This window comes from Trachypithecus francoisi, unplaced genomic scaffold (genome assembly GCF_009764315.1).
Source record: "Trachypithecus francoisi isolate TF-2019V2 unplaced genomic scaffold, Tfra_2.0 Lachesis_group11, whole genome shotgun sequence".
Classification (NCBI taxonomy): domain Eukaryota; kingdom Metazoa; phylum Chordata; class Mammalia; order Primates; family Cercopithecidae; genus Trachypithecus; species Trachypithecus francoisi.
In genome coordinates, this window is record NW_022681456.1 from 10,348,595 (window position 1) to 10,369,531 (window position 20,937).

Consider the following 20,937-nt stretch of genomic DNA (forward strand, 5'->3'; position numbering starts at 1 on the left):
AACATATTTGTTAAATGAATGACGTGGCAGCTCCACAATTCCAAGGAACCAGTGACACCTAAAGTTGTTTCCCCATGAAGTCTCCGTCTTTTGGATTCCCTGCATCGGGCTGGGCTCACAGGCTGCAGCAACTTCCTTCCCACTGCATGTTTTCCTTGGATCACAGTATCTCTCTTCCTGGAGGAAAAAGGCTCTTATGACCTCATGGCGCACTCTCCTGAGTCGCAGTGACGTCATTAATGCGCTCACGCGTCACAGCCCAATCCTAGGGCCCTTCCTCTCCCTTTAGCAGTTCCTACTGTCCCTGATACATTCCACTTCATGCGAGCCGCGACACTTACGTCACGTCCGCCCGCCCAATGATGACGTCACGACCCAGGGCTGGCGTCACGTGCCCCCCCCCCCCGCGGGGGGGGCGGCCCTTGAGGGCGGCGCTTCCGGTCGGCGGAGCCTGGTGGCCGGAGCGGTGGCGGCGACGGCCGAGTCGCGAGGATGGCGGGCGCTGGGAGCGAAGCCCGGTTCGCCGGGCTGTCGCTGGTGCAGCTCAACGAGCTGCTGGAGGACGAGGGCCAGCTGACGGAGATGGTGCAGAAGATGGAGGAGGTGAGCCGTGCTGAGCTTAAGGCGGTGGCTGTGGGGCCTCGAGCGGGGTTCGCTCCTCGAGCGGTGGCCGGAGGCGGAGGCGACCGCGGCGCCTCCGGTCGTGTTGAGGGACTGGGTTAGAAATGGGGGCGCTTGGGGAGGGGTTCGGGAGCCAGGGAACCGCGACTGGTGCTTAGGCAGGAATAGGGGGCCTGAGAGGGGGTTTGAGGGACTGAGGGGACCGAGATTAGGGCGGAGGCGGGAAAAAGGGTCCTGAGAAGGGGCTTGGGGAGCCGATTGGGGGTCCTGAGACAAGATTTTGCGGGGCTGAGGACTTAAGGCTGGGTCTGAAATGGAGATTAGGGAGCCTGGAATGGGAATTTGGGGACTAGAGTGCTATTGTTGGGTCTAGGCGGGAGAGGACGGAATTGGGGGGATCTGAGATTGGTTTGGCAGGAGGAGAGGGGAGAGTAATAGGGGCTGAGTCGGAGGCGAGGATTGGGGGTGACTGAGGGGAACCAATAGCTAGATCTGGTAGAGGTTGGGGGGTTTCCTTTGAGAGAAAAGGTTGGGGGCATCCAGGGGGACTGAGGCAGCTATAGGGGATCAGAGTAGGTTTTGGGGGACTGACTAGCCAAATAGGACTCTTAGGAGAGGATTGAGGGTTCCAAGATGGGTTCGGGTGGCCGACGGTCTGTAGCTGAGTCTGGGAGGTGGTTCTGAGGGGCTTTAAGGGTTGGGCGAGGGTCCCCAGGGTTTGGAGGCAGGAGTCCATGGTCATACCATAGCCAGGGTAAGGTTTGAAGGTTCCATGTATCTAAGGGGTCCCAAGAGCGCCCCTGGAGTCTGACTTCTTTTGAAGTGGCCCCAGCAGACTTATGGGGGTTCGTGGATGGGCCTAAGGGTGGCGACAGGATACATTTTTCTTTAAGGGTTGCCCCCTCCACCGAGGAAGGGAAGGTGGGAAATTTCTTGTGACTGGCTTTGTACCACTGTGTCCCACTGTGTCCCACTGTGTCCCACTGTGTCCCACTGTGTCTGAGACTAAGAAAGGTTCCTGGAGCTGTTTCAGGAAGAAGATAAAATGGGGGTTTGGGGCTGGCTGCCAACCCTCACCTCTGAGAGTCAAACCCTGCCCAGCCCCTGGAAGGCATGTGCCAGCTCCTGTTTCTGGTTATCTTCCTTCATACCTTGAGGTGTGGCTTGCTCTGGGGTAGCTGACTTCATCCTTGCAGATTTGCAGTGTGTGCTCCCTTTCTCTCAACCAATTTGGACTCATTCTCGGAAAGTCTGATCTTATGGGTCTGGTTCTCCTCCAGGCAGGTGGGCCCAGGCTAATCCCAGCTCTTCCTGGCCTACCTACCACTCCTTTTTGTCTCTGAAGTCTGAGCCTTCCCACACCTACCGTGCTGAGCCTCTCACCCAGGAGCCGGTGTGGGGGCTTTTGGCTTTCTTTCCGAAGAGGGATTGTTCACCAAGCCAGCCCCCTTAAAAGAGAGCTTGTATGGAGGTTGCACATTCAAAATCCCTGGAAAACCCTCAACAGATCATTGTCCGGAGCTACAGAGAGGCCACTGTAGTAAGATGGTATCAGTCTTTCCATTAATACACCCCTTGTATTCATGGGCTTTGTAACTTGGCACATAATAACGTTGCTCCAAGATGCAATTTACCGCGTTTATGGTCTCCATGTGGCACCTTCCATTTTGGAGAATAATAAGTGACAAAATCCATCTTTCTTAGCTGAATGAGTTTCATGTCTCCAAAGAAAAAAATCTTTGCTTAGTTTCTCTGCTTTTCAGTTGCTGGGAGACCTTTTGTTGATTGTCAGCAGGGTTTTTCTGGTTTAATAATAAAATGATAGGTATATTGTTCTAATGTGTAACACTGCCTACAAGTTATTTTGGTATATGTGACTATTCCGTTGCAGTAAGAACTGAGTACTGTAGCTTTGTTGGTGGAACGTTAATAGAAATAAATTGCATTTAGTGGAGGGAAGATTGTGGAAAGAATCAAGTTCATTCTGTTCACTTGGAGGCTATCAGGGACAACCTCACCTGTTTTCTCTACCTCAGAACCTGAAGATCATTTTTTAAAGAGAAAGGTAAATTCATCTGGCAGGATTGTTTTTTTTTTTTGAGTAAAAGTGACCTTCATACCCGAATACCCAAGAGAAGTATTGAGGCCTGAGTGACTCCACTTGATAAGCCTGCATAATGCACGTTAAATTACTCAGCAGTAGTTTGCTTTTCTGGGTGTAGTGCTTTTAAAACACGGAAACAACTTGAAAACCAAAATATCTTTAGCTCACCTAGGGAGGTCACTGCCAGTCCTGTTGTCCTGGCCGCGTGTGGCGCCTTCCTCAGGGTGTAATGTGAACAACCAACATTTTTGTTCATGGTAGCTTCACTCACCTGGTAATGCTATGCATTGGCTTATGTTAGAGGTGATTGTGAGACACAATAGAAGAAAATATTTTATGAACTGTCCACTGCTGACCAAATGGAACATTTGCGATGGCGTGTTAAAGAACATTCTGGCTTTGGAATCACACACTCCAGACTGGACTTGGCCGCTTCCCAGCTGTGTGATCGCAGGCAAGTCACTTCACCTGCCTGAGTATCTGTTGGAAAAGGATGACGGTAATACCTATTTTATAGAGTTAGTGTGAGGATCAGGTGAGATAGTGCCTGTTAATACTTAACACAGCCCATCAGTAGGGCTCAATAAAAAGTCATTGCAATAATTAATCACTTGTATTAATAGTTCTCTCTTTCTGAAAGATGACTGACAATCAATCATTAATACCAGATCATCCTGAAAGTTACTAGGATCCCATTTCAAGAATGTTGAGTAAATTACGATTTGCAATTAGCCTAAACAACATTTACCTTTTCCTTGTTTTTTGAGAAAGGAGCTTGCTCTTTTGCTCAGCTGGAGGGCAGTAGTGCAATCTTGGCTCACTATAACCTCCACCTTCTGGGTTCAAGTGATTCTCGTGCCTCAGCGTCTTGCATAGCTGGGCTCACAGATGTATGCCATCACACCCAGCTAATTTTTGTATTTTTAGTAGAGACAGGGTTCAACCATGTTGGCCAGGCTGGTCTTGAACTTCTGGCCTCAAGTGACCCATCTGCCTAGGCCTCCCAAAGTGCTGGGATTACACGTGTGAACCACCATGCCTGGCCCCTTTTCCTTTTTTTAAAATTAATTTTTTTTTAAGAGATAGTTTTACTCTGTTCCCCAGGCTGGAGTACAGTGGCAAGATCATAACTTACTGTAGCTAGAAACTGTTAGGCTGAAGCGATCCCCCTGCCTTGGCCTCCCAAGTAGCTGGAACTACTGATGCACGCTGACACCAGGTGTATTTATTTATTTATTTATTTTGGAGACAGTCTCATTCTGTCACCCAGGCTGGAGTGCAGTGGCGTGATCTCAGCTCACTGCAACCTCTGCCTCCCGGATTCAAGCGATTCTCCTGCCTCAGCCTCCCGAATAGCTGGGATTACAGGCTCCCGCCAGCACTCCCTGCTAAGTTTTTGTATTTTTAGTAGAGACAGCGTTTCAGCATGTTGGCCAGGCTGGTTTTGAACTCCTGACCTCAGGTTATCCGCCCACCTCGTCCTCCCATAGTGCTAGAATTACAGACATGAGCCACCGCACCCCACTGCCACCAGCTAATTTTTTATTTTTGTTTTTTTTGTAGAGATGGGGTCTTGTTATGTTGCCTCTTGAATTCCTGGCCCTAAACCATCCTGCTGCCTTGGTTTCCCAAAGTGCTGGGATTACAGGCATGAGCCACCATGCCCATCCAAACATTCACCTTTCTGTGGTCAAAATGAGTATGTATTTGAGTAGGTATAGGATGAAACGGTAAATAAAACAGACCTTTCACAGCGTAGAATCTCTTAACCTGAACCGAAGGATTTCTTTCTTTTTTTTTTCTAATTGGCAGAAGGAAGTGTTTTAAATTGTAGAGTAAGGCTTCTTTAAGCCTGAGGGGATATTTTGTGGCGGCTGGAAAATGTGGCTAGGTTTTGAAGGCATTCGCTGTTAGGTTTAAGTGCAGCTGTTCATTAGGCTTCATTTACATTGTTGTAATTGTGGCGTGTGAGTTTCAGTGCAGTTTAAGTAGTGAACATGATTTCGGAGCTACAGTCCTCATTTTCTGGGCTTGTGTGTCAGTTTCTCTCTTCCTGTTCCTCCTGTTCATTATGCAATTCCCTAAATGTAGTATATCCTTCATGATCTGATACTCTTGCCTGTGCTGCAGGCTGATGTTTCATATGCATGTATTTTATTTTTATTTAAAGTTATTTTTACATGGCAGTGGAATGCGCCTTCATCTGCCCACATTAACCCCATTGGACTTGCAGGGCACTCCCTTAAAAGGAACTGTCGCTTACGGGATTAGGCAACTAAACCGGACCTCTTGAGTCACTTCTTCACTGTGCTTTCTGAGGAAGTGCTGATTGGTTGCTGCTGACTAAAGATTCCACTAACGATTCAAATTGGGGATGTTTGTTCCCATGGCTTGAAAATGCCCATGCCCGTGTGAAAAAATGCTGAGGGTCTGAAAGACAGATTGTTTTGTAGAAAGTAAAGAGCTCTGGTCTGGAAGAAGCTGTTTCCCTAAGGCGTGTTCGGGTGTGATTTGTGTGTGGGGCTGAAAGCTACTGCATGAATCATAATGGCTCATTGAAACGCATTGACCTTGCTTTAAATCCAGGGACTGGCTCCTGAACACTCTGAATCCTGGTGAGACTGTATTTTAGAAGCTAAGATTTGCACTCTGAGTATAATACTACTGGAGTTTTTTATCCATGTTGTATAATCATTATGTACGTATAAAGGCTTCAACTTTTACGTTTAAATCTTTTCCATGGACCTTTTACGTGAGTAAAAAATTACCGTGCCTAGGAATATCTACTGAAATTCAGTTGCATGCCAGTTTATCGGTAAGTGAAGCATCAAGATTTCATGGAAAGCACGGAGCTGTGTGACCTTCTTTAAGTGACTTAAACCCTTGCTTCAGTTTCCTCAACTGTAAAGGAAGGATAATATGCCTGCCTTTTAGGGTACTTGTAAGGCTAAATGTCACAACAGAAGTGGTACAGAAGAAGCATTCAGTAGAGGCCAGCTCCCTTTTTTTTAAGATGCAATTTTCAGAATATGTAGACTAGCTTAGATGAAATTTGATAATTTATTTAGTTGCTCTTGTGCATTTGCTAAAAGTGCAGTGGGGGTGGCATCCCACAGTGGTCGGAGTCAGAACTGGCTTTTGATACCAGCAGTGTGACCTTTTGACAAGTATTTAGTCTTTTTAATTGTAGTTACCTCACTGGCAATTAAGGAGAAAATAACAATAACTTTTTCATAGCATTGTTGGGTAGATTAAATGAAATCAGTATGTAAGCTGCCTAATACCATACTTAGCACAGAGTGAACATTTGGTAGATAGTTATTGTTAGCTAAAAGGCGTGGTCTCCTTGATGCCCAAATGGAAGATTCCATTTCAGTTCCACAGCTATTGCACACTTCCATGTGCAGGACATTGTAAAGGATAGATACACAAGTGGGACATAATCCCTAGGTTATAATTTGGGAATAAACTAAATACAGAGATGTCTACAATACAAGAGGGAATAGGGAGTTTCAGTTAGATGAAGTGCTCTAGAGGAGGATGGTGGTGATGTTGGCATAACAATGTGAATGTACTCAGTGCCGCTGAACTGTCAATTGTTCTCTTAAAAATGGTTACGATGGAAAATTTTATGCATATTTTACCACAGTTTTTTTTTTAAAAAAGAGAATAAGAAAAAGGCCAGGCTGGGTGCAGTGGATGTAATCTTAGCATTTTGGAAGGCCGAGGTGGGAAGATTACTTAAACCCAGTAGTTTGAGACCAATCTGGGCAATATGGCAAAACTCCATCTCTCCAAAAAATAAAAAAATTAGCCAGGCATCGTGGCACACACCTGTAGTCCCAGATATTCCAGAGGCTGAGGTGGGAGAATTGCCTGAGCCTGGGAGGTTGAGGCTGTGGTGAGCCATGATCATGCCACTGCACTTTAGCCTGGGTGACAGAGTGAGACTGTTAAAAAAAAAAAAGCCAGATGTGAATTCTAAATGACATTGAAGTTCAGATGAAAAAGCTCTCTGGCTGTGTTATGTTTCTGATGCAAGAGGCAGACTTTGTTTTCTTTTTTTGTTGTTTTTTAACTTACATCCCCACAAAACAAGAGACAGACTTTGATAGGTAGGTAAGCGTTCAGAAAATAAATTATTAAATAGGTTAATATCTACCAGGGGACACAGAGAATAAGGAACATTGTGTACCTGCCACCCAGCTGAGGAAGTAAACACTGCCAACCAGTGGAACCTCCCGCCTCGTGCTCTGCCCTCAGTGTGCTCTTCCCCATGCCCACTGTCGTGAATTAGTTATTTCTCTAAGTAGGTCTTTGATGGACAAAAATGGAGGCTTGGGAGGAAGCGACCCAGGCACAGAGGCAGGAAAGCAGGGACGGGTTGTCCGACGAGCGAGTTCTTGTCTACTTTGGCCAGATGGCACGTACTTGTGTGTAGAGAAATGACAAGAAATAGGGCTGGTGAGGGAGAGTGTCAGGGTGTGCGCCCCGTGGTGGTTCATTTAGGAGGAAACGGGGAGCTTCGTGACCATTTTGGAGCAGAGAAGCAGTCGGGTGAAACTGCTTTTTTTGTGTGTGTGTGAGGCGGAGTTTCACTCTTGTTGTCCGGGCTGGAGCGCAGTGGCGCAATCTCGGCTCACCGCAACCTCCGCCTCCTGGTTCAAGCGATTCTCCTGCCTCAGCCTCCCGAGTAGCTGGGATGACAGGCATGCGCCACTACGCCCGGCTCATTTTGTATTTTTAATAGAGACGGGGTTTCTCCACGTTTATCAGGCTGGTCTAGAACTCCTGACCTCAGGTGATCCGCCCATCTTGGCCTCCCAAAGTGCTGGGATTACAGGCGTGAGCCACCACTCCCGGCCTGAAACTGATCTTTAGGAAGGTTAATCTGGCAGCAGAGCGTGAGTTGGCTTGACGTGGCAGGACCAGGTTGGCTTCAGAAGTGGAGGTTAGGAAGAAATTAGGATTTGAGCTAGGGCTCTGGGAGAGGTATTTGGACCAGCTGGCCAGACTCCCTTTCTCATGTCCCTTCTCTTGCTGACCTTCCGAAGTGCTTTTCCCACCTCAGTCACAAGCACATGGTCCCTTAGCTTCTTTGTATACCTCTCCTGTGGCATTTGACACACATTTTATAAGTCACTTCCCTGTGTCTCCCACTGGCTTGGGTGCTGCATTTTGTCATGTTTGTCTTTTTGTCCTTGGCACTCAGCACAGTGCCTGGCACCCAGGATGTGCCCGGTTAGTGCTGCTGAGTGAGTGGTAATAACCGGGCTTCAAGTGGAAGTGAGTAGGAGATGGGGCTCTGGTGAGTGGGGAGGGGAGGGACAGTAGGGGTGCAGGAAGGATGGAGTCATTGAGGCCGGGTTAGGCTGAGCATGAGGGATGGGCAGGGCTCTGTCCCGCAGGCCGTTGGAGTGTGGTTCTGGAGCTCAGGGAGAATGCTCTGCTTGGTGATAGAAATTCGAGCCACTCTCCTCCAAGTGCTTGTGGAAATCAAGAAGAATATAAAAGTTTGAAAGGCCACTAGGAGCTATTAGTGGGTTGGGAGAAGGAAAGAGATGCCATGGAAGGGATTGGAGAAACGAGAGAAACAAGTTGGATGACCTAACATCCTGTTAGAGACTGGTCTGAAGAGGAACCCAGAAGTAGATTGCCCTGTTTGACCCTCACCGGTCGGTTGTATGCAGAGTGGTTGTGCTCTTGAGCTGAGGAACGCCAGCCTTGTTGCCTGTTTGGCTTCGATTACAGGATTTGTAGCAGAATATTGCTATTCATGCCAAGTATGCAGTGGGAGGTGATCTAGAAGATCGTGTGTCAGCCACTCGCAGGTAATCACTGGCGCTCAGAAGATGCTGAGACAAGAGTTCTCATTGGTTTATTTCCTTCCCCAGCTATGTGAGTTTTCAAATTTCATCATTGGAAATAATGTCTTACCCAGTGATACAAAAGCAGAGGAAGGGTCTTTGTAGAATTTCTTCCAAGCGAAGAACGAAAGTAGAGAGGTGACTTAGCTTAGCCTTGTTGTCTCTAGAATACATTACAGTGTGTCAAGGGAAAGCTTTTCAAAGTATTTGTCATGAATTGTGAGAAACATTGTTCATTGCTTTGTCAAAGAGTTTATGTGAAAAGTGGATATTTGAATAATTTGTTATATTTCAAACAGCGTTACAGCTAATGCTTCTTTTAAATCAAACCTTTTATTATATCCAAGGTTACCTAATGGCACCTCGAGGTTATATTTATATCTGCAGCCCAGTGTCTAGGATAGTAGAGGAACATAGTGCTAATTAATGCTTGTCATCAGCGCTGGGTGTGGTGGCTCACACCTGTATATCCAGCTTCTCCGAAGGCTGAGGTGGGAGGATCTCTTGAGCCCCATGAGTTGGAGACCAGCCTGGATGACAGAGCGAGACTCCGTCTCCTAAAAAAAAAAAAAAAAAAAAAAAAAGTGGGCTAAAATGTTTGCCATCAAACAGCAGTTTTCATTAATGTGAACATGACTGAGGTCAGGAAGTTTATTCATGTACCCAGCCTTTGCGGAGCACCAGTGGTGTGCCACTTGGGGGATGTGAAACCAGTAAACCACATAGTTTTCATCATTTAGGATCATGCAGGTGTACAGGGTACCCGTGAAACCCAGTAGTGAGGCCAACATGCTGGTGGGGGGAGATCCAGTAAGCCTTTGGAAGGGGGGGTCAGCAGGGAGTGTTTCCTGGAGAAGATGAATGACTCATAAGTTGTGATTCAGAGAATGAGTTAAGAGTTAGCCAGGTAATGAGGGAGAAGGGCTCCCAGGCATATGGGAGGAACAAAGGCACTTAGGGAAGAAGCTGGGACAGAGGGAGAGTGTGTGTGTGCACAGGAATATTAGGAATATTACAAGCATTGCTGGAGGGATCAGGGCAGGGCGTAGTGGGGGCTGAGGCCCAAGAGGCAGCCAGGGACCAGATGGCCTCATATGCCCTGTTAAGGAGCTTGGGCTTGATCCTCTAGGCAGGGAGCCGTTGGAGGATTTAAGCCAGGGAGTGCTGCGGTTGGTCACACTCACTATTTATGTAGATGAATCTGGCAGACAGGGGAAGGATGGATTTGAGGGGATGAGATTAGAAAGCTGGGATATGAGTTAGGAGGCTGAAAGATGGTTGAGAAAAATGATCTTTGGCAGCTGAGATAACTGACTTCAAGGACACATACTGGACTCGTAGCAGAGCCTGCTGAGTCTTGCTTTGCTCACAGTTCAAATAATTCACTTAGTCATATGGTTTATCTACCAGTGGCAAATGTTAAGACTAGGGAAAAACTAGAAGAGCCAATAACATCATCAAGAAATAAGTGACAGAAAGAGGAGGCAAAAGTCATAAAAGCTGCACAAAAATTGGAAAGTTAACTGTTGAAGCATCGCGGTTAAGACAGGATTTGGGTTGCTAGGAAACTTTGGGGCAAGTATTTAACCTTCCTAAATGTCAATTTACTCCTCTTTAAAATGGGAGTTAGTAATACCATCCTTATTGAGTTATTCTGGGGATTAAATCAGATAATGTGTATAAACTGCTTTACACCATGCCTGGCAAGAAAATGAACCCAGTAAGTGGAAGCTGTTGCTGTGAATACATTTTGTGGCTGTTTGACTAGGGCAGTGTTTCCCTTAGATCTCTAATTTTGTGGATGTTAATTGTATTATAATTACATTAAAAAGAGTTCCATGGTAAATACATTTGGGAATTAAAGAGGGGTTTGTGTTTTGTTTTTTTTGAGACAGGGTCTCACTCTGTTGCCCAGGCTAGAGTGTGGTGGCATGACCATAATTCACTACAGCCTCCATCAAATGAGCCTCCTGAGTAACTGGGATTACAGGCGCTTGCCAGTATGCCTGGCTAACTTTTTTGATTTTTGGTGTAGATGAGGTCTTACTATCGCTGCCTAGGCTGGTCTCAAACTCCTGAGCTCAAGCAGTTGAGCTCTCTTCTACCTTCGCGTCTCAAGTGTTGGGATTGTAGGCGTGAGCCAACACACCGGCCAAGAGGGGTTTTATTTTGTTTCTTCTGCTAGAGTGTGTGGTGAAGTTCCACAGGGGCAGCTTACACAGTATTTCTCATTCACACTCGATTGCAGAGCTCTTAGAAAAGCTCACAGGACTGGGTCCTTGGGGGCACACTTTGGCAAGTGCTTATTTAGGGGAGAAGCATACCCGTCTGCCTCCATAGCCCGAGGGCATTGCTTTATCAGAGACAGCACCACAGTGACTTGATATTCATCCTGACAATTCTAGATCCTCAAGGAAAGCTACCTTAGTTCATGTACTCTGTTTAATAAGGCAGGGAAGTATAATAGTATGTTTTATTTCTGATCCCAACTAATCAAACTTCTAAAAATAATATTTTTTACATGTTTATTATAGAAAATTTGGAAAACACAGAAGTCCATAGAGAAGAAAAGTGTAATCACATCATATCACTACCCAGAGATAAACAGTTAAAGCATTTAAGTTTTTTTCCTTGGTTGTTTCCTTTTGGGATGATTTTTAAGAGTTTTTGTAGAGGTTTTTGTTTGACTTGAACCTAAAGTTATACTCTGGGTATTTTCTTATTTTTTAAATCAGAGTATTCTTACATGACATGATTTTTAACAACTACATGATATTTCATGTGGATTATATCATTTATATAACCATTCCTTTATTGGATATTTAGGCACTTTTTTGCTGTCATAAATTATAATGCAGTTAACATCTTTGAAATGTGTTTAAAACAAATCTGTTAAAGTAATCAACATTTAACTTTTTTTTTGTCTTAAGTGTCTAGGCAGTTTTTAGGTAAAATATCTGATCCCTTATATGAGATATGATTATATAGGTTTTTCATTATGAAATTTCAGTGGAGTAATCTCAACAGATTCTCTTTTGACTAATCCCTTTCCCTACCCACAGACTGAAAACAAAATTCCATTATTAGAATAGCATTTTCTCATTTAAACAGAATAGAAGATGAGTAATTGGAGTCATGTGAGAGTTAAATTTTATCTGTTGAACCAAATTCCAGGTCAGGTGTTGGAAAGTTCATGTCATGATGTATTTTAAATGTAAAAACAAAATTGTCAAAAGATACAGTCTTAATAAACGTAAATCCAGGGTCCACCTGGATAGGCACTTTCTTATTTGCACCTGTGTAAAGACTAGTCCGAAGAATTCTTAGACATGAATTTCCAGAAATTGTGGTAAAAAGGAAATAAGAGATGAGGGGGAAAAAAACAAACCAAACAAACCAACCCTAAGCTCTTCCTAAACAAATGAATGCTTTGGTCGTTGGTCCTGGCCAAAAACTATTAATAAGAAAATCAGAATTTAGGAATTTTGTCTTCCATAAGCTGCTTTTTTTTTGGAATGGGAGGGGAGTAGAAGCTATTAACTGACACCCCTCATGGGCATGTGGTCATGACTAGGTGTCTGGATGTTTCTGCTCCGACACTGGAATCTCAAACTTACACAGGGTCAAATGTGTTCACTCCCAGATCTGTTCATTCGGGTTTTCTTATAGTAATTCTGTGATTTCATTAAATCCTGGGGCAACTGATGAACCATGAGTGCAAGGAGAAAGTTATTTCTACAAAAACTGTCAACTGAGTGCTTGGAAAGCATTGATATGAATTGATTCTCTCGAAAGAAAACTTGGTGGTGCGTTAGTTGTGGGCTAGATAGGGGGAAAGTGGAAGAATTCCCAAAGGATTCTGCCCTCTGATTGCTTATCCAGTGTCCACTTCTCACCCCACATGAAAAGACCTGGTCTATTTGAAAAAGAACTTTTGGAACTTGAACTAGTGGACCCATTCTCTTAAGAAAAGACCTTTACCTTAAATAAAACATTGACAATAGATCTTTAAAATGTTTAGTCTGTGCTTTAACCAAACTGCTCAGTTACAGGCCCTAACTGGTTCTGATGATGTGGAGTGGAGGGCTCCGCTGTGCATTTCCTGGCCATTACTGCTGAGATTCTAGTTCAGAAGGTCTAGGATAGGGCCAAGGGACAAAGGCAGTTAACTTTGTGATGCGTGTGGGTGTCCCATCTTGTCTTCTGATCCTCACTCCTGCCCTCCTCCATCCAAGGTCTCCAGTTATTCTAAAGCCAGTTAGGACATTTTATAACATGTGCCAGTTACCAGAACCATTCACACCTGTTACTATATTTATTTATTACTGACACCATTATCCACATAATAAGTCCAAGAAGAAGGGAGAGCTTGTTTTTCCTCTGGGTCTTAGAAAATAAGTCTTCTGGCCGGGCGCTGTGGCTCATGTCTGTAATCCCAGCACTTTGGGGAGGCCAAGGCGGGCGGATCACGAGGTCAAGAGATTGAGACTATCCTGGCCAACATGGTGAAACCCCATCTCTACTAAAAATACAAAAATCAGCTGGGTATTGTGGCGCACGCCTGTAGTTCCAGTTACTCGGGAGGCTGAGGCTGGTTGAACCTGGGAGGCAGAGGTTGTGGTGAGCTGAGATCGCGCCACTGCACTCCAGCCTAGTGACAAGAGTGAGACTCTGTCTCAAAAAAAAAAAAAAAAAAAAATGTCTTCTAGGAAAAACCAAACCCATCCCTGGTAAGTTGTGCCTGCCAGCCCTAGAAACTGTCAAGTGTGTCACTTTCCATCTTCCCTAGGAATAGTCCATTTATTTTTGAGCCTAGCTTTTTGTGTTTCTGTGGTTAGCTGCACTTAGACATACCAATTTTTCGATTCACGTTGGCTACATATGGAGGGGATCGTTTGAGTCTAGATGCCACTGTCTGCTCGTTTTCGAGGGAAGCAAGTTTTCTTTCAAGAAGGATTTTGATGTCTCTGATAAAAATTGCTATCTTTATTAATCTAATAGTTGGAAGTTAGAGGTTCTGTGTGTTGAGTGGGTTGTTTGGTGGAACATTCGATAAGCAGCTGGTAAGTTTCCTTCCTGAGTGGGCTGTAGCCTTGGAGATGGTTTCACACAGCCCCCAGGATTGTCATATTTTAGGACTGTTTCATAATGTTCTCCGATTCTTTAACTTTATTTCTGTATTTTCAGATCTTTAAATTTTGTCAACATGTTAAGTAGTCCAACTCTGCAACTGTTTTTTTCAGTAAAACTGAAGATTTGAATTGAATTAAGCCACATTAATGTGTTTACAGCACATCTGTGGGACATCGTAGGCTTGGATTACAGGCTTCACCCGAAGGCCTGAATTCAGGTGGAGACTGGTGAAATTAGTTTGTCATTGGGAATATCTTTCTACTGATGAAGGTGAATTTGGGCTTTTAAGTAACCTAGTCTTTAATGTAAAGCCCAAACTCAAATTGCATGTTACTTTGGTGAAATTTACCTTGAAATTAGTTGGTACGATAAATCAAATATAGTGAAATGAAAAGAGATGCAGTTAACCTAGCTGAATATATGGCAGCCTTTCTTTTTCGAACCTAACCCATGAGCCTGCTGCATTTAAGGTCTTAATGCAATTCGAGAATATTTCTAGCAGTAGAATAGTACAAAAGCTAAGATTTGTTTTACTCCTTTTCTTTGTGTTATAATAACTTTGAATTTAATTTTATCTGGAGAGGAAAAGATCAAAATCGAATTTCACACCAAAAGGAACTAGTATTCCTTTGAGAGGGGCCAGCTCAGCTTGGGGGCAGCAAATGTACCGGATGGGTCTTAGACATATTTTACTGGAGAGCAGGACAGCAGTGGTGTCCCAGAACAGCCTTTTATCGGAGACAAAAAATTCGTTACTTCGTAATGATACTCCCAAAAAGCTTATTGGTCATTTTTGGAGGTTGCTCAGGTATGAACTCAGTCTTCCAAAAGTTAGTTTAAAAGGAAAAAAAAAAAAAAGCATTTATGCTGCTTTTCCTATATAAACTGTATTTCACATAGTCAAATAGATGAGGCAAAAAGCCTTTTATAGAAGAAATTGAGCCAACACATGCAGAGGATATTAAAAGATTATTGTTAATTTTGCTAAATGTGATTATGGCATTGTAGCTAGGGTTAAAAAGTTCTTACCTGTTAGAAATATAAAATTTTTGGCCGGGCGCGGTGGCTCAAGCCTGTAATCCCAGCACTTTGGGAGGCCGAGACGGGCGGATCACGAGGTCAGGAGATCGAGACCATCCTGGCTAACACGGTGAAACCCCGTCTCTACTAAAAATACAAAAACTAGCCGGGCGAGGTGGCGGGCGCCTGTAGTCCCAGCTACTCGGGAGGCTGAGGCAGGAGAATGGCGTAAACCCGGGAGGCGGAGCTTGCAGTGAGCTGAGATCCGGCCACTGCACTCCAGTCCGGGCGACAGAGCGAGACTCCGCCTCAAAAAAAAAAAAAAAAAAAAAAAGAAATATAAAATTTTTGAGTGTGAAGGATGATGTTGCTTGAAGTCTGCTTTAAACTACTTTCAAAAAAGCAGGAGTATAGATGAAGTAAGATTGGCAAATGTTGCTAATTGTTGAACCTAGGAGATGGTTATACATTGTTTCATCATACTCATCTCTCTACCTTTACTTTTTTGAAAGTATCTTTAATAAAAGGGTTTTTAAAAGAGACATAAATAGGAATGAACCTTAGATGATTGTTGTTATAACTTGAAAACAGAGAAATAGTAAATTAGTAAATTTCCATTTGACCCTCTGCTGGAGTGCAGTGGTGCGGTTATGGCTCACTGCAGTCTTGCCCTGCCTGGCTTAAGCAATCCTCCTTCCTCAGCCTCCCCAGTAGTTGGGACCACAGGTGCGTGCTGCCACGCCTGGCTCATTTTTTATTTTTTGTAGAGATGGGGTCTCACTCTGTTGCCCAGGCTGTTCTCCAACCAACTCCTGGGCTGAAACAATCCACCTGCCTGGGCCTCCCAGAGTGCTGGGATTATAGGCATGAGCCACCATACCCGGCATAATTTATTTTTAGAGATAGGGTCTCACTATGTTGCCTAGACTGGCCTCAAACTCCTAGGCTCAAGTGATCCTCCTGCTTCAGCCTCCCAAGTAACTGGGGCTACAGGTGTGAGCCACTGTACAGTGTAAGATCCCAGTTCTGGAGGGTGTTGCTAGCAGTTGTAACTTTGACAGCTCATTTAACCTTCCTAAGATTATATTTCCTGTCTCTTGAGTAAAATGAGGACAAATTTGTCTGTCATAGAGGATACAATGGAGAGAGTGGAACTAAGAGAAGGTGGCACATGCTAGCCATGCTTAACAAATATCAGCAAATTTTGTTGAAATGTGGAAGATGCTGACAAGAGCAAAGTTTTCAGATCAGCACCAGTAACTTGTCTTACTTAAATCGTTAAAATCACATCTGTTTTCATTTTTCCCCTTTATCTCTTTTGAGCCTTTTATTGGAAGAGCAGATGCAGTCTGTGCGGGTATGCATTGCTGCAGTGCAAAGTGAATGGCACCCTCTGGAGTTGGGCAGTGCGCAATGCTCAGTGCCTTATGTGGGAGGATGGGCTTGACTGAGACTCTGAGCCAGACTCCCTGTGATGGTGTCTCCCCTGAGCCTGGCACACAGAGGTGCTTCCCAAGTATTTCTTGTATGAATGAACGAACGGACGAATGGGCCAACCACTGTGCTGGAGCATGTTGCTGTGGCCCTGATGAGCTGTAGATATGGAAGCTTGGGATTAGAGTTTGTGTGTGTGTGTGTCTTTTTTTTTTTTTTTTTTCCTGTGGAGAAAGAATGGTGCCTCACTCTGTTGCCTTGGCTGGTCTTGATCTCCTGGGCTCAGGCAGTCCTCCTGCCTCTCCCTTCCTTAGTGCTAGGAACAGGCATGAGCTACTGCACCCGTGTGTAAATTACACATGTGTAAATATAGTGGCTTCGAGGCTCTCATGACAGTAATGTTACTGTAACGTTCTGATATGCTTGCTAAGTGGGAGAGGGCTGAATTTCAGCTGAAGAGGAGCGTCGCACATAGCCGCTAGTGTCTGTGTGTCTGTGTGTGTTGTGTGTCTCACGCTTCACCACAGTTAATGGGTAGCTTCGCTTTCCAGCCATCGGTGCCATCTTCCTTTTTCCCCTTTCCATTTCACTGCCATACTGTTATCACTGCTGGAGTAAGCTAGGAGTGCAAGTAGTTTCCCAGTTTATAGCTAGTTGTATCAACCCATGATGTTACTGTTTACGAATTTAAACATTCAAAAAGGCGAATCTTCAAAAAAGCTTTAGCAGGGTTTTCACAATGACTGACAGATAGTGGCCTGAGGCCCCAATATGAAGATTCTTATGTTTGAAATTGAGCAAGTTTTTATTTTGGAGTGCATCGGCACGATTTCGGCTCATTGTAGCCTCTGCCTCCTGGGTTCAAGTGATTTTCCTGCCTGCCTCAGCCTCCCAAGTAGCTAGGACTACAGGTGCACACCACCATGCTTGGCTAATTTTTGTAGTTTTAGTAGAAACGGTGTTTCACTATGTTGGCCAGGCTGGTCTCCAATGCCTGACTTCAAGTGATCTGCCCGCCCCAGGCTCTCAAAGTGGTAGGATTATAGGTGTGAGTCACCGCACCCAGCCAAGCAAGTATTTAGCTATGTGCCTGTGTTAGCCTGGGTACTGTGCTAGGTTCTGGGCACAGGGGAATGATTAAGACGTGATTCTGCTCTTAAGGGGCTTTATGGTCACCATTAAAAGAGTGGATGTGAGCTCAAGTGTCATTTTGTGTCATGGGGTAAACTGTTCTGGCTATTTCAATCAGGCTTCTGGCAAGACATGGCACAGTCAGCATGAGGGATTGGCGAGGAGCTGAATAAAGGGATTCTTTACAAGGAGAGGGCAGCGTGGAGACCCCCAATGCCTGATGCAGGATTAGCAACAGCCATGCACTTCTCACTTCCAGGCCTGAGGGAGGGGCAGGGGAGAGGGCTGCCTTGGATGAAGGGAGGGCTGGGGGACCTGGCCCAGCTGCAGCCCCTCCTCAGCGAGGCAACCTGGGGAGCACTCCCCATCCCCGCTGTCCCTTTTCATCTTTCTCCTACCCTTGATCCTCATTGCTGAATCCAGCCAGAACCTGAGGATGCGTGTCCCCGCGAAGGGTTGGGATAGTTCAGCCAGGTGGCTGCTGGGGCACAAAGCAGGATAGACAGTGGTTTTCAAGAACAGGTGGAAGATTCCAGCACTGTACTAGTTTCCTGTGGCTGCTGTAACATGACCACAAACTAGGCAGCTTACAACAACAGAAACTTAATTCTGTCACAGCTCTGGAGGCCAACAGTCTGAAATCAGGGTGCCCTCCCTGTTCCCCCTGGAAGCTCTAGGGGAGGACTCTTTTTTGCTGCTTCCAGCTTCTCATGTGTGCTGGCGTCCTGGGCTTGTGACCACATCATGCTGCCCCCATCTTCCCATGGCTTTCTCGTCTGCCTCTGTCTTCTCCATGTGTCTCTCTTTTTTTTTTTTTTTGAGACAGAGTCTCGCTGTGTCGCCCAGGCTGGAGTGCAGTGGCTGGATCTCAGCTTACTGCAAGCTCCACCTCCCGGGTTTACGCCACTCTCCTGCCTCAGCCTCCCAAGTAGCTGCGATTACAGGCGCCTGCCACCGCACCCGGCTAGTTTTTTGTATATTTTAGTAGAGAGGGGGTTTCACTGTGTTAGCCAAGATGGTCTCGATCTCCTGACCTCATGATCCGCCCGTCTTGGCCTCCCAAAGTGCTGGGATTACAGGCTTGAGCCACTGCGCCCGGCCTCCATGTGTCTCTTAAAAGGACTCTTGTAGGCCAGGCGCAGTGGCTCATGCCTATAATTCCAACACTTTGGGAGGCCAAGGCTGGCAGATCACTTGAGGCCAGGAGTTCGAGACCAGCCTGGCCAACATAGTGAAACCCCATTGCTACTAAAAATACAAAAATTAGCCAGGCGTGGTGGCGCACACCTGTAATCCCAGCTACTCGGGAGGCTGAGGCAGGAGAATCACTTGAACCCGGGAGGCGGAGGTTGGAGGTTGCAGTGAGCCGAGATCACACCACTGCATTCCAGCCTGGGCGACAGAGCAAAACTGCCTCAAAAAAATATAAAAGGACTCTTGTCATTGGATTAGGGCCACCTAAACGATTAAAGATGATTGCCTCATTTCCAGATCCTTAATTAAATTTGCAAAGACCTTTTTTCCAATAAATGTAGGTTCCAGAGATTAGGATGTAGACACATCTTTTTCGGGGAGGGGGCACACCATTCAGCACACCACAAGCATCCTGTCGCTCCCAGGAGAGTTACAACACCTTCGTGACACAGCAATAGACAGGTTTTTAATTTTGTTTGTTTTTTTGAGACGAAGTCTCCCTCTGTCACCAGGCTGGAGTGGCACAATCTTGGCTCACTGTAATCTCCGCCTCCTGGGTTCAAGCGATTCTCCTGCCTCAGCCTCCTGAGCAGCTGGGACTACAGGCGTGTGTTACCCTGCCTGGCTAATTTTTGTATTTTTAGTAGGGACGGGGTTTCACCATGTTGGCCAGGATGGTCTCAGGCTCTTGACCTCATGATCCACCCTCCTCGGCTTCCCAAAGTGCTGGGATTACAGGCGTGAGCCACTGCACCTGGTCTCGCAGTGGACAGATTTTATGATTCTGTTTGTCATATTTAGTAGCTCCACTGTCCTAAGGACAGGGACTTTACCTTCCTGTTCACTTTTCTGTCTCCATTGCCTGTACTTCCCAGAGCCAGCCCATGATGATGCCTGAAAAGAAATTTTTTGATGCATGAATAAATAGATGAACAGACAAGCACAGAAGAATACAGTGTGAATACAGTGAAGCCAGAAGTATCCTCTGTGAATACATGGGACACCCTTGAGTGGAATGGTTTCAGTAGATGGATTGTATGAGGTGTGAATTGCATCTCAATCAAGTGGGGCCTCAGGGAATGCCCATCACTAAGGGTCTAGCTCTGTGTGGCGTTGGTGGGGCTGGGAGAAGTTTAGAAAACGCTCTGCCATTGCTAAGGCCTTGGTTAGGGTAGAGTCTGCAGCAGAGATTTGGATAGGAGGGCATTCCAGGCTGCATAGCCAGTGTGAACAGCCTTGGCGGAAAGAGCATTTTATATTCCTGGAACTAATGCTTGTTTAACAAGATGCTTGCTTGTGGCTGGGCACAGTGGCTCAAGCCTATAATCCCAGCACTTTGGGAGGCTGAGGTGAGAGGATTGCTTGAGCTCAGGAGGTCAAGGTTGCAGTGAGCCATGATTACACCACTGCATTTCAGCCTGGGCGATAGAACAAGACCCTGTCTCTAAAAATAAAAAATTACGATAAAGTTTGCTTGTTAAATAAAGTGTAATTTATTTACTTTGCATAAATACTATGCCTTCTGAGAATGCTGTAGGGCATACTTTGTTTTTATCCTAAGGCAGCCCAAATTCCAAGTACACACTGGATTTTGGGCATTTAAAGGACTTCTTGTGCTATTAAGGATTCCCATTTGCTCATTTAAGTTTGCTAACCTGATTCAGTCATGTCACTTACTTAGTTGTTACAAGTATTATATTACGGTGTGAAGGGGAAAAAAGAACTGCTATGAGTATGTTTCCATGAAGAAGATTTAGCTTGGAAATGTGGGCAGAGTTGTCTGCCTTTGTGTTTAGGAAGGCACAATTATAATTACAGATGGAGGAGCTAGACTCTGGCCAGCTGGAATCAGAAGTTCACATTGTACAAGTGTCTGGTCTGGAATGCATCCACGGGAAACCTACACCCTTGACCCAGCATTGGCCACAAAGCTGCAGGCAGTCTCCCGCCCCTGCCTCTACCCTGCGTGCCTCTCCTTTGTAGCAGCCATGGCATATGCAGAGGGGACTGTAGCTCTCTTTTCTTTCTTGCTGACTTTATTTTCTGCCACACTCCCCCCACCCAAATAAATAATGACATGCACATTTGAGAAAGTGTGTGTGTGTGTGTGTGTGTGTGTGTGTGTGTTTTCTCTCTCTGTCTCTGAGACGGAGTCTTATTCTCTTGCCCAGACTGAAGTGCAGTGGCATGATCTCAGCTTACTGCTACCTCCGCCTTTCAGGTTCAAGCAATTCTTGTGCCTCAGCCTCCCCAGTAGCTGGGATTATAGGCGCCCACCACCACAGCTGGCTTAATTTTTTTGTATTTTTAGTAGAGGTGGGGTTTCATCATTTTGGCTAGGCTGGTCTTGAACTCCTGACCTCAAGTGATCCACCCGCCTTGGCGTCCCAAAGTGCTGGGATTATAGGTGTGAGCCATGCCCAGTCAGACTGT

General features: G+C 45.5%; 1 protein-coding gene across 1 annotated transcript in view; it reads left to right on the top strand.

Moving 5' to 3' along the window:
* The first annotated feature begins 300 nt into the window (after positions 1-300).
* VPS37B (VPS37B subunit of ESCRT-I) overlaps positions 301-20,937 on the top strand; it is a 32,337-nt gene continuing 11,700 nt past the window's right edge. The window contains exon 1 of the mRNA XM_033220263.1: positions 301-603. Within this exon, the coding sequence (XP_033076154.1) occupies positions 493-603 (111 nt within the window). The 5' untranslated portion in view covers positions 301-492. The remainder of the gene's footprint in view (positions 604-20,937) is intronic.